The sequence below is a fragment of the Panonychus citri genome, unplaced genomic scaffold (assembly GCF_014898815.1).
Source record: "Panonychus citri isolate SS breed McGregor unplaced genomic scaffold, ASM1489881v1 Contig00140, whole genome shotgun sequence".
NCBI classification, from domain to species: domain Eukaryota; kingdom Metazoa; phylum Arthropoda; class Arachnida; order Trombidiformes; family Tetranychidae; genus Panonychus; species Panonychus citri.
The window spans coordinates 2,007,141-2,021,662 of record NW_026515545.1 but is presented as its reverse complement, the minus strand read 5'-3'; the positions used below and the strand labels follow the sequence as shown (position 1 = coordinate 2,021,662).

General features: G+C 28.6%; 2 protein-coding genes across 3 annotated transcripts in view; one reads left to right on the top strand and one right to left on the bottom strand.

Annotated features, from left to right (window-relative positions):
• LOC128394934 (hemicentin-1-like) overlaps positions 1-9,551 on the bottom strand; it is a 30,642-nt gene extending 21,091 nt beyond the window's left edge. For both annotated transcript variants that reach the window (XM_053355312.1, XM_053355313.1), the window contains exon 1: positions 9,132-9,551. In XM_053355312.1, coding sequence (XP_053211287.1) covers positions 9,132-9,225 — 94 coding nt within the window. In that variant the 5' untranslated portion in view covers positions 9,226-9,551. The remainder of the gene's footprint in view (positions 1-9,131) is intronic.
• Positions 9,552-11,929: 2,378 nt separating this feature from the next.
• On the top strand, positions 11,930-14,437 carry LOC128394936 (nuclear protein localization protein 4 homolog). The gene is made up of 4 exons (XM_053355315.1): positions 11,930-12,366; positions 12,536-12,659; positions 12,792-13,830; positions 13,949-14,437. Exons 1-4 carry the CDS (start codon positions 12,113-12,115, stop codon positions 14,119-14,121), a joined length of 1,590 nt encoding a protein of 529 aa, XP_053211290.1. The 5' UTR covers positions 11,930-12,112; the 3' UTR covers positions 14,122-14,437.
• The last annotated feature ends 85 nt before the right edge of the window (positions 14,438-14,522 follow it).

Genomic DNA, 14,522 nt, shown 5'->3' with positions numbered 1-14,522 from the left:
ATAATCATAATAGTATATCATTTATTGTACAAGCGAATATGTGATATGTGATAACCAAAAGGTAAATACCTCGATATTCATCCGATAAAGATTATCCAGTGAACATAAACGTTGACAAAATTCATTTAACAGACTTAATAAGATGGATAAGTAAACAGGATAATCTGATCCAACTGATGAACGGATAATTATTACTCGAGGATGTCAAAGGTATTAACCTATTTTCGTGTTATCTGCTAGTAGCTTTATTATTATCATCATTGTCTCATTACTATTTAAGCTTAGATCATCACCAATATCAAATAGTAATAATGTAAAAACCGAGTTTCAAAAATAGGAAATTGAATAACAATTTCACTATCAAAAGTGTTATTTAATAAACAGACTCTTTGCCAGTTAATGCTAATTAAATAAATAAATCAACTCAATTGATTGTCTCAACTAAAACTTCTGACCAATTCTTATCCATGTTGAATCTTGACCCTGAGGTTAGCTTAGAGCTCGACCAAAAAATATAAAAATTGGATAATGAATCGACTGAATTAGTAGATTAAATGTTTTCTATTATGAATTTTATTCATTGATAATAAGTCGTTCTGATGATTGAACCTCATTGTTTAACTATTGTATTTGAATGTATCATGATGCATGAATAGTTACAATCTTTTAACTAACAGATTAATGATTTAATGTAACCTTTGGAAATTATTACGATCTCAAAGGTAAACTTATTATTGGCTTATATTTAAATGTATATTCATGGTGAATGATGTTGATCAAATTACCTTCATCTCAATCAGGTGAATGAATCCCATGTGTGACATTTTCTATTGAAACAATTTGCACTTTAGCATTTTAATCGGAAACCTAATTGAATATATATCTGGTTATTAATGGTTCAGATGATTAACCATAATGAATGTTTAGATGATTAATGAGAAAATTTCAATTAATTGGTATTTATACAAATATTCAGGTTTGAAGGTTTGTAGGTTTATAGATTGTCGATGAAAAAGATTCAAATTGAGTATCGATTCTGTTGTTTTTCAATCAAGTATCTAAATGAATCGCTTAAGGGCATTGGTGATCAATCTAATTCAATTTAAATCTATCATGAACACTTTCAGTTTATCATGACAAGATGTTCCACAAGAACTGATCACGAAAAGTAGGCAAACAATCAAACGAAATAGATCAACTAACAGAATCATTGAGTATCGATTAGGTTTACAAAAAGAAATCATAGCTAATCGTCAATTATATTCACTATTGAAAGATAACCATGAATGGGTTAATGGAAAAAAAGTTCTGATCCATATCGTAATTCATAGTAATTCAAGTCCAATCATGATCTCAACTCGATTTAGTAACCAGAATCATTATCAATGTCGCTTTTGTATTTTACCAATGTCACCACACACATGGAAACTATCAGTCCAGGAATCAATTCTTTCCCTCAATCTCATGAGGTTTTCAAATTCATTTTCATCCAATTTTATCACAATATTGATGTTCAATTGGAATATGAGTTTTATATGAGTAAGAAAAGGGCACAATTTTCAAATTTGTTTCTCATTCTTCACCCATACATGAGTGAATTTAAATATCAATCAAGATAATTGTTAATTCTGAATTCAAAAGGGACAAACAAAAGTACAGAATATACTAAGTAAATAAGTACAAATGATGATTTTTGTGAAAAACTTTGCATGAGAAAAAGTGAAAAATTGTCAAAATTTTCTCCATGATAAGTTAACCTTAGAAAGGATGAAATGTAAAAAAATCAATAGAAAGAAATTCTGAAAAATTCAAATAAAAAACAATCTAAATCAAAAATTTTTTTCTTCTCGTTTTCTGTGCCATGTAACTTTTTATACCATGAAAATGAATTGTCAAAGGTTGAATCTCAAACTAAATCAAGTTTCATGTTAAATATTGTCATTCAGAATTAGTTTTAAACAAATAAGTTCATCTTGATAGTAAAATATTACAACACATGATAATGCATGAATACGATATTTAATAATAATGATTATCCTTCAATCCTTGAAACTGTATCAGGATTTTTTTCCTCGGCGTTATGATTATTATCATACTATCAACCTAATATGATAATAGGTAAATAGAGTCATGTTAATATTATGTTCGAGTAACAAATGTAAGTTAACCTTAAAATTATCAATTGTTGTCATAACCTATGAGTTCTGGTTGAATATTGTTATTTATTTTCATGAATAATGTTCACCAGCAACAGGATTTTGAATTAATTTTACAGGGTGAACATGGGAGAGGTGAAAATCATCGTACCATATGAGGGTATGTTGATGGTGGTGGGGAAAATGTCACAGAGGAAAAAAAATGAATCTGAGTATTGGAACAAATTTACAGGAGCAAATCTCACATTTTCATATTAATAATGATCAAGCTGATGATAATATATTAAGTTTTTTTTTCTCTCATTACTCAGAACTTTCTTCATCTCATTCGATTCGTTGTGAGTTGTGTAAAATTCTGAATAATCTGTCAAAGGGAATGTTTTTATTTCCATTGTTTAACTAATAATAATATACTTTATATGTATCAGGAAACGGTTGCTAATATAATACTTTTCACTTGGTATTGTAATAAATTTCCCCTGTGTATTCATTGAGAGTGAAAAGGTTTCAATTCCTAATGAAAATATTCATTTAATATTCACAACTATTATCGAATCTGTTTAAATTGTTAGGTCATAATTAATTGACTTTGAATCATTAATGAAAAGAGACTAAATAAAGATGAGATAGAGAGTTTCAGCTCATTGATAATCTTCAGATTCTAGTTGAGATTATGATGGGAGCTCGAGTTATCTTCATATCATATTTATCATCTGAGTCGTTATCAGAATGAAATATTGATGAATGAAGAAAGAAAAATGAAGGAAAAATAGTAGAAACATAATGAAAGTAAGAACGATAATGTAGATAATGAGGAAAAGTGAAAGTGAGATGGAATCGAATGTGTTTAGAATAGTAAAAAAAATAGTAAGTTTAGAACTTGAACTTTCTCATTGGAAGACGAGGAAAATGTTGATGATAAAATAATAAAGATGAAGAATCACAAATAATTCAGAGAGTAAGTAAGAGAGAAGCATATTCATCATTTATAAAGGAATCAGAATTTTAAGAACAACTATTCATGGAAATCTATTCATGTATCGGATAAAATTCTGAGATTTTAATGAAGGGAGAATACGCTATTCGAAAAGTTTTCACATTCTTCTTATCTGAATTAGAGGAAAATAAAGTTTGGTGATATTTCAGCGAACATGATATCTTATCAATTCGCTTAGAAATACCCTTGTAGTTGATCAACATCAACAAGAAAAGTTCAGTCATCTTAAATCATGATCCTCATGAAAACATTATTCAAACTTCTTGGAATCATTATATAAGAATCATCACAAATATCAAAATTGATGGAATTCTATGTATGAACAATTCTGCCAATGAATAAGGATAGAAAATCTTTATTATTCTTTTATTCCTTTATAATATAATGATAATAATAATTTTCTCAAGATTTTTGATATTATATAATTCTCATTATTACCAAGATGATTATTATTATCATATTACAACAATTGATCATCTCTTTACCTCTTAAAGTTTTGCCTTTTTATTGGCATTTAATCAAAGTATTTCCATGATATTGACTGATAATTTCTTCCTTATGAATATGAGAATTAAATTTATGATTCAACAAACATCAGGGTAGAATCTAAGTGATGAAAAGTATTAAAAATTATTGTCATTCTCCTATTGATGGATAAGTTCAGAGTTGTAATATCAAATGTTGAATAGAATCGAGAATTTTTCCTTTCTTCTTATTCAATTGAACTTTTATATTCTTATTGTCATAACCATCATGGAAACACAAGTAACCGTATCAAGAAATTTCATCCGGAAAAGAAGCCAACATTGAATATGGAATCATTTTTTTTATCATGAAACTTCAATAATCATGATAACGAGGTAAAGAGTTACCTTTAAATGAGTCAATCTTCAATTTTGATTGGAACTTTTTTCTTTTTTAAATCATCAACTATTATCTCTTGATCTACATTTATGATACTTGTTATTTTCCTCAGACATTATTCATCTTGAAGAGCTAAAGAAAAGAAGAGCAGCATTTCATGGAGGTAATAGAATACGTTTATGAATTTGCTTGGAATGAAATGAGAAATTTTCTTCTTCAAATTGTTGTTCAATCTTAAAACGATTTTATCATTGATGCTCAAGTTAAGACATATTAATACCAAGAATATAATTCTGATTGAAGAGCAAGAATATTGAACAAAATTCAGGATACATCAGGTCTCATGTCAACAGGATAATATCAACACCTACGAATCTATTGAGTATTTTTACTTGACGATCAAATTTCAAAGTTACCTGATATTTGCTATCTTATTAATCATATTTATCTTGATTCAATATCACATTTTGATTGATCCATTCAACAAACTACTCAGTCATTCATGCCTTTTTTTTATTCAACAATCAACAATCAAAGACTTTAACCAACAACAATCATCAAATTTGCTTTACTCTTAATTCATTAAATCAACAATTTAAAACATCAACTCGATTGTAAATTTCAGCAACAATACACAATTAACACTGTATCATCAAGTCTGATTACCAATATTGATTAGTTTGCAATTGATTAGTTTTTTTTTTCTGCAAATTGTTTCAATGATAAAATGCCTCAAATTAAATCAATCCAATGCATTGGTAGATCAATAATTTGATTTATTAAGGTAATTAATGTGATTTATGGTTACAATTGGCAAGGAAAACAGAGTAAAGTTGAATCATTAATTACATTGAATGAGAATTAAAATTGCTTCACTTTTTTCATCTTCTTCTTTGATAGTTTTTTTTTCTTCTTGCTTCAAGTTAATCATCATGATTATCAAAATTAATAGTAACTTGATTACAATCATTTATATGGTTGCATTAGAATTAAGCAGAAAATCTTGTACTATCCTTAATTACTTGATCTCTCACTTGAAGATAATTAACTTAAAAGGGTTTCTGTTTATATGCTCAAAGTTTAGTTCATCCAGCAATCGTGAAACTAATGTGATAAAATTAACCCGATTTGTAGTAGTAATTTGAATAAATGATTATCAAACTAATTATTATTTACCATAAAAAAACATCATCATCATCATGAGAAATCAGAATCTCATGAAAACTCAACAAAATTTTAAATTATTTTCATTAAAAAAACATGGAAAATCATTATTATTCAATATTTGACCAGTCTGATCAATAATATGATAATAGATGAGCAATTAATTACCATGATTTTAACTGTTAATCAACAATACAGTTTACCATTTAGATTATAATGAGTTAAAGTCAGAAAGAATCACTTGTTTCCGTTTCCTCCAATATTTAAAATTTATTATCTTTCAGTTTTTCGGTAACTTTTTTTGATAGAAAAAATTTTCACCTTCTATTGTATAATAATAATATTCAAATTTTGTTCATAATGAATGATTATGATGATGATGAACAGGTAAATTGTGGATGAAAATTCAGTGAGTTAACATGGTGATTATCATGAAATAATGGTAAGCTTGATAAACTGTGGCAAGATGATGATGATAATCAGGAAGATGAAGATGTTAATATACAAAAACATTATGAAAACAGAAAATGGTTGACATCTTAAGCTGAGGAACAATAATTTTCCACTTAATCAATTCCAAAGGTAAATTCTGATGAAATAATCACCGGGGAAATTTTTTTTCCATGTTATTATATTCAAATGATAATAATCACCATCACCTTTGATAATAATAGCCTAATGATTACTGGTTTAAATCAAAAATGATTATTCAAAGATGAACAATTTGTTTAGGGACAATTGTTATGACGTCTCTTGTTATTATCACCATTAACCTTTTGATAATCATCATGATAATATATCAAATGGTTGATTCGTTTAATGGTCAAGTTAACTTGAGAATCACCATTTAACATTTTTCTCTTCCTCCTGAGGATTTGCTTCATTGTTACAATTTTTATCATGAATTCTCAGGTAATCAGATAAAATGTTCATATACTTCCGGCAGAAAATGGTAAAGACTCAATTCTGTAATTCTGATGATACAAAATTGTCCATTCAAAGAAGAAAATAATAAATATTCCTTTTCTATCATTTATCTCTTTCTCTACTTATCATAATCGATTGTGAAAATACAGATTAACAATTTAAGAGCAATCAATTAGAAGTAATTAACTTTTTTTTCTCATCACAATCAAAAGGGAAACCTTTCCTAATACATAAATCCACAGGTAATCATAACATTTAGATTGGTAATCATAATCTCAACTGAAACCTCAGGTAAACAATCAAAAAGTGAAATTAATCTTAATCCTTCAAGATTTAATCGTAATAAGCTAATCTTGTTTTTTTTTCCTGCTCTTTTTTATTATAATGATACAATTTCCCTTGATAATTGATTTTGATAGTGTAACAATAAATCTAATGGTAAGAAAATGATGAAAACAAGAAAATGAATTAGTAAATTGTTGGTAAAACATTAACCCCAATGTATTAGTTTAACACTGATGATGATTAAAGTAACAATTTACCAACAATTGTAGTTGATTGTTTTCTCTTGATATTATTATTTGAAAAAAAGACTTTATGATTTATGGGAATGATTAATAGCAAGAAATTGATTAAATCCAAATTAGAAGCATGTTGAACATCAACGATCTTAATAATGAATAAAATTAATAGTTAATTACTTTTTTTCTGTTCGTAACTTGTAACTACAACTAATCATAAAAGTTTTGATTGTTGATCAACTTTTAAAAAGTTCTGACATGAGTTTTCCTCTTCTTCTTTATCATGATTAACATGGTAACATGATTTTCTTTAACCTGATAAATGTTTTATAACAATTTCATGACAAAGTCAGAATTTTGATCAACTTTTCCTGGTAAATGACGTTTTCTAACTATCAAGATTAGTTTATTATCTCAGCATTTCTCTCAGGTAATTATCTTCGTAAAAAAAAGTGTAACAACTCAAGTTCATTAATACTTGAGACGTAATTAAGATAATGTCAATAAGAAACTTAAACATGAAATCTGAAAGTTTCATGTCTCGAATTTGAACAAAATGATGATGAGCATCTTCATCTTCATCATCATCTTAATGATGAACAATTAACTCGATATTAACATGATAAGCATATTATCATAGTACATAGACTAACCATCCTACACTATTACTACCAAAGTTTAAAGGTTAATTAAGCAAGAGCGACAATAAACTGTTGAAATATATTATTAACATTTGAACTTTCACCCTGATGAAAATATCATCATGTAAATGTTGATAGAAAGGTTAACATGAGATATCATTGAGAAAAGTTCTGATAAGAGTTTCGATTCAAGAGAGAGAGAGAGAGAGAGAGAGAGAGAGAGAGAGAGAGAGAGAGAGACTAAAGTTTTCTTATCAAATTAAGATTATTAATATTCTGAAGAAAAGTTCTGAATAGGAAAATGTTTAACAGACTGTTAAAAGTTAAATGATTTACTTTTCAATGTGTTTACAGGCAACTATTTGCAAACCATTAGGTTATTATGATTATCATTATGATCATTATATGATTACATTTAATGGAGTAAAAAAAATAGCCTCAGATATTAATAGTTGCCTGTCAGTTTTGTTTCCAAATGTAACATCATTTCTTGTTGTTGTTTTTACTCTGAAATATGAATGAATCTGAATTTGGGTTAATTACAGTTGGAGAAAAAAAAACAGTTTGCCCTTTACGATTATTAAGTGTTTTCTTAGTTTAAATGTTTCTAATGTTGAATCAATACTTTTAATCAAATTATGATCATCGGATTTACGAACGTGTAAATTGGTTGATTGCATTTTTCCTGATTTAATTTGATCGATTCTGGAAAATGACAAAAATCTTATGCTCTTTGGAATGGAGTAATGGATTGAGTTGTGTTGATTAAATTGTTGGAATTGCAAGTGATTAAATTACTTATACAAGTATTATATTGGAAACTTGGAGCTTTAGATTGATAAATAGACTCCAATTAGACTTTTACAATTGAATTAAAATTTGAGTGTTAAAGACACATTTATAATTCAACAATTTGTAATCAATTCTGAGTAAATGATAATGATGATGATGATGATAATTTAAAGTTCTGTAATCAAATCAGATTGAAATTGTTGAATCAAACATTAAGCTGAACACGAATTAATATCTATTAATTGTACAATTATATGTAGATTTTCATTAGGAATTGGATGGAGATAGGACATTACATTAGCTAATTGTTATGGGTCTTTAGTTGATAATTATTTGAAGGAATGAAAATTTGCCAGTCAATTTGCAATTAAATGTGATTCAATTGCTCTCAATTAATCATATTCAATCAATTGATTGTGTCTACATCAATATACATTTATATGGACACATACACTTGAATGAACAATATCAGGTTAATTTGAATATAACATGAGATTATCAGTAGACAATGTTAGTAATCAGTTATATGCTATGTTAGCATTGGATTCACAGGGAAAAAATAAATGTCAAGTGCATTGAAATTTAATCAATATCCAGATGATTAGCATAATCTGACAAGGATTTTCACCCAGGACTGAGTTCATGATACTTGATTCAGGTTTTACATGGGTTATGATACAGAAAAAGTGAAAGATTTGCTGAGTATTTGAAAAAAACACACTCACTCACAAGATGATGATGCTGATGATGATAATGATGATTATAAGGATGATAGAGTAAAAGTTTCACTTGTGAATATGATAAGCAAATTTTAGGAACGAGATGAAAAAAAATTGAGTCAACATGAATTCATTGAACATGAAGTGTCAGGATGATGACATTTACTTTATCATCTTTGTCTTCCCGATACTCATAATGTTTGTTATTTTATCTTCTTTATCCTTATTCGTATTCATCTCTCTCTCTCTCTCTCTCTCTCTCTCTCTCTCTCTCTCTCTCTCTCTCTCTCTCACTCACTCACTTTTTCCATTGATTTAAATTATGGAAAGAATGAAAAAAAAATACTTACAATGGATCAATGAATAAAAGATGATGACAGAAAAGATGATGGAAGTGATGAAAATATTGATGATCGAGGCGATGATATTAACTATTATTTTCATGAGTTGATATTGATTAATTTAACTAATTAAGTTTATCCATTACAATCAGCTGATTAGGTTTCCATTGAAAGTTTTTGCAATTTTTTGATTTTGATCACAAAATTAGAAAGTTACAAAGTTTTGTTTTTCATTAGAAAAGTTGATTTAACTTTTTATTACTTATTGATTATTATTCTTGTTTCCGTTTGTCTATTATTAATTGTAATATGTTTGAATGATGGTTATGGTGATGATAATGATGATGATGATGAAAGAGATGAAATTTGACTCAGTGAATATGAGATGATAACTTTAATTGTAACAAGAAAATGTGAGTTTTCAACTGTTCCAAGTGAATATCAACTGGAAACTCACGATAATGTTAATAGTTCATGTTAGTTTCACTGAATAATACGCATGGTTAATGTTATCGACCATTTAACTTTCGAGTGAGAATCAGTTATAGTTCATGGTTGTTGTATCAGTAACTGGAAAGATTCTGAAAGGATAAAAGTGAAGAATCTTGTTGTTGATGATGATTAAGATGAAGAAACAAAAAGATGATAATGATAATCATGTAGCTGATGATGATGATGATGATGTTAGAGATGTGATAATAAGATTATTCTCAATTAAATGTTATCTTAACTTGTAATGTTCAAGTTTACAGGTATTCCAATTAATTTCCAATTTGATTTGATGATGATCATGATGGAGATTGATGAAAAGAAAATCTGTCAACAATTAACTATAAGTAAACAAGAAAAATATTTCAAATTATCTTGACCTTACTTTCTGTTGATTCAATGATGATCACTTTAGATGTACGAACATGTTAAAATGATAATGATGACCATTGGCTATTGTAATAATAAAGTTAATGATGATGGTGATGATCTTGGTGATGATGATGATCAAAACTTAAAAGGTTCAACATGAAACTTATTCTGGTTCAAAATAAATTGAATGTCTCATGGAAAAAGGTAGAAACTTTCATCATTGTGTGAAGGTGATACTGAATTCACTGGGAAGATAATTGAAATAATAATAATATCTTTGATTCCAAGTTGAAATGAAGACTCAGATCTAAGGGATAATGTTGACTGTTCACCTTTGGTTTGTAATTGGAAAACACCATGAAATTATCCAGTAAAAGGGATTGAATTATTTAATCTGAATCAATTCTCACTAGAACTAAATTTGTCACCAGAATTTTAATCAATCAGTCAACAGTCATGGACCAATAATATATAGCAAAAAAAATGAATCAATCAGTTTTTAAATTCAATCAACTACACTGATAATCAATCTGTCAATTGCATTGGACATTTTTCCGGAATAATGATGATGATGATAATATAAAGGTAATTAAGTTATTAATATAATAGACCGAGTAGATTAAATTGTCTTGATTAGCTTTTTTTGTTGTTAAAATGGTTTGAAAACTTTACCTCAATGGGAACATTTTATTTTCATAATTGTAAATATTATCTCAATCCGAGTGAAAGTTATGTGTCAATTTAGACCTGATATTGTCCTTTAAATTGTTGTTAAGCTAAATTGTTGAGTTAATCATTGAGAGAACTGTTAAATGGAGCTCAAGCTTTTGGTTTCTTTTTTTTTCTTCTATCATTTGATGAACAATAGAAAGTGATAAAAGGTAAATTCTAACAATGATATTGTTGGTGTAATTGTCGAAGTTGAGTTTCGACAAATGTTCAGGTGTAAATGAGTTTTTTTACTCATCTTGTGTGAGAATTTTTTTTTTCATTCTTCCAGAAAAGTTCAGAGTTTTTCTATTCTTTTTTCTCGAATGGATTTTTTTTCTCCATTATCTTTCAATATGTTCACCTGAGTGGAAATATTTATTTATATATAACACCTTAGATTGTTTCACATCCCATGGTGATGGTGATGAAGAAGATGATAAGTTATTATTACTTTTATCACTTTTAAATTGATGAACTTTTCTTTTATCCTTCAAGAGAGAAAGAGAATTGAATTCTGCCTGAAGCAGAATTGATAAATTTTTTTTTCTATGTTGAAAAAAATGTTCTAATGATAACTTTGTTATACTCGAAAGGTGATTAACTTTGAAAGGAAGAGATTGATTGAAAGAAAATGATGGAGCACAAAAAACTGAATGAATATTTTGTTATTAAAGAAAAATATTGGATGAACAAACTTCAATTTCGATAATTTCAATTATCATAATCAGAAAGTCTTGAGCAATTTCTTGATTGTATTTAGTTGTTTCAGTTAACATGGAAAAGAAGAAGGAAAAAGAAGAGAAACTCAATCTTCTTCGAATAAATAAATTCTGCAAACTGAATTTAGAATAATATTCGAAGCGAAAATTTTTTCATTTCAAAAATTTTCATCGACTTTTCCAAATATTAGATTTACAATATTTCTCATCTCGAATAATTTACCTCTCGAAATTAATATTAACAGTGATTACTTTAGTTTTCGCTGTACTTTACTAATCAGTTGAACAGAAAGTTCATTCAAGTTTATCATCTGAATGAAACAAAATCAAACTGAATTGCTATCGAATTGAAATTAAATCTAAAAACAAATCGAGAAACTTTAATAATATTGAGAAAAAAAATTCTCAACATTTGGAATTACCCATTTGAAAAACGCGCTTTTCTATTCAAAAAAAAGTAAACAAGTCATTCGATTAGCCCTGACATCTTGTGTCTCAAAGGTGAAAGTTTTAGTTTTTTATAAAAGCTTAACAATTAATTACAACAGATTTTCATTTCCAATTAATTGTGTGAACAATTAGTGAATTAAATTTCCACCTTGACTTCATTGATTACCAATTGAAACAGTTTCCAAACCTGATTAACTTTATTTTGTTGTTTTTCTCTGTGGATTTTAAAAGAAATCAATTGTTACACATATGAACCAGTATAAGAATAAGTCAACACCAGAAAATGGTAAAAATCTTATTGAAGATATTGTAGATATTCAATTACGGGCCGATAAAGGTCGTATTGAACGTGGCAAAACGAAATCGTGTCAACACGGTGAGATGGCCAAATGTGTCCATTGTACCCCATTAGAACCTTACGATGAAGGATACATGAAAGAACACAATATAAAGCATATGTCTTTCCATTCATATTTAAGGAAAATGACTGCTGGAGTTGACAGGTTTGTATCTATTTTTTATATTCTTTTCTTTATTGGAGAAAATTTTCTGCTTGTCATCATTAAATTTACTTATTCTTTCCCTTTTTGTTTAGAATTTAAATTTTTGTTCTACTTGTTCCAATTCTTTTAAAAATTAATGTCTCTCTCTCTCTCCCTTGTTCTCTTCCAGGGGTAAATTTGCAGCTTTAGATGATATAAGCTGTAAAATTAAAGAAGGTTGTAAGGAACATTCACCTTGGCCTGCGGGTATTTGTACTAAATGTCAACCGAACGCAATTACATTGGCACAGCAAGTATGTGATTCTATCATCGTCATGATGTCGTTTATGATTATGAGATTGTTTTAGTTTTCTTATTTGCTTTTGTTTATTTTTCTTTCTCTTGGAAATGATTTCTATTCTCTCTCTTTCTCTCTCTTCCATTAGGTTTATCGACATGTTGATAACATAGTCTTTGAGAATGCAAATATTGTTGAAAGATACTTGGACTATTGGCGTTCTACTGGTCATCAAAGGATAGGCTTCTTATATGGTTATCATGAGGTAGCCAAAAATGTTCCTCTTGGTATAAAGACTACGGTTGTTGCTATTTATGAGCCACCTCAGGAAACAGGTCGGGATTTTGTTAAATTAACTTGGCCTGAACCAAATCAATCAGAGATTGATTCAATATCAGAGAAATTAAATCTTCACAGAGTTGGCTGGATATTTACTGATCTCATACCTGAAGATACTAATAAAGGAACCGTTAAACATTTACGCTCAGCTGATACATATTTTCTCAGTGCTCAAGAGTGTATTCATGCTGGACACTTTCAAAATATTTATCCAAACATTTGTAGACTTTCAACTTCAGGCTATTTTGGATCTAAATTTGTTACTGTCTGTGTTACCGGAGATAAAGATAATCAAATTCACATGGAAGGTTATCAAGTATCTAATCAATGTATGGCTTTAGTCCGTGACAATTGCCTTTTACCAACTCGAGATGCTCCCGAACTTGCCTTTGTTAGAGAAACAACAAAACAACAATATGTACCGGGTGTTTTATATGCAGAGAAAGACAGTTTTGGTAATGAGATAAAGAAACTTGCTCGAACCTTACCAGTTGAATATCTTTTGGTTGATGTTCCCGTTTCCGCACCAGTAGAGCCTAAGTACACCTTTAACCCTGCCCTTGATAAGAAACCTTTTCCTATCGAGAATAGATCGATACAAGGTCACATTCAAGATTTTTCATCACTTTGTCGCTATTTGAGCCAGTTTAACCAAAAACAATTTCTACAATCAGTTCAAGATTTTCATTTCATATTATATATTTCAACGATGGATATGCTTCCATTAAGAAACTCAATTGACCCTCTTCTTGAGGCGATCAATAAAAAGGATGACCAAGCAGCTCTCGAATGGACTAATACTGAAGAATGGCAAACATTAGAACAACTTATCGCTGCTCAAGACTCAGGTTAATCATATTTTCCTCTCTCTCTCTCTCTCTCTCTCTCTTCCTATTTACCAATTGTTTCCTTGTCTCAATTTGCTAACAATTTAATTTTTCTCTTTTCTATCCATTATTATTACAGCCTCATCTGTGCCCTCACAATCATCATCAAGTAACAACGTTTCAAGAGCTGCGACCTCTTCAAGTAGCACCAATGATGTGACAATAATCTGGTCTTGTTCATTTTGTACTTTCGAAAATCCAACAGAATCTATAAGCTGTGAAATGTGTGGCCTACCAAGGCACTCTGGTTAATTTATCGACAATTAATTTGATTTGCCATTTTGTTAATTCTCCAACAAATTCATCTTTAAACACATACCCACACTTTTCTCTCTCTCTCTCTCTCTTTCTCCCTCTTTCTTTTTTGTAACGATGAAAAAAAAACTAGGATTAGGATATGATTATATAGGATACGAATTGTCATTACAATTTTAGCTTAACAATTAACAATCAACAATCATGAAATTGGACGACTCTTTAATTTAATAAGATTGTTCAAAATTAATCTTAAAATAAATCAAATGATCTTTCAAGGAAAAAGAATCAATTTGTTACCTATGTCCTGGTATTGATTAGTTTCCACATTGATTTGGTAAATAATAAGAAAAAATTTGGAAAACTTTTCATTCCATTCAATCAAATTGGATTAACTT

Excerpts from the sequence above, each read along its gene's own strand:
- LOC128394936 (XM_053355315.1), top strand. The coding sequence starts at position 12,113 with ATGAACCAGTATAAGAATAAGTCAACACCAGAAAATGGTAAAAATCTT. Across the intron at positions 12,660-12,791 it reads CAATTACATTGGCACAGCAA|GTTTATCGACATGTTGATAA; the intron begins GTATGTGATTCT and ends CTCTTCCATTAG. Across the intron at positions 13,831-13,948 it reads TATCGCTGCTCAAGACTCAG|CCTCATCTGTGCCCTCACAA; the intron begins GTTAATCATATT and ends TTATTATTACAG.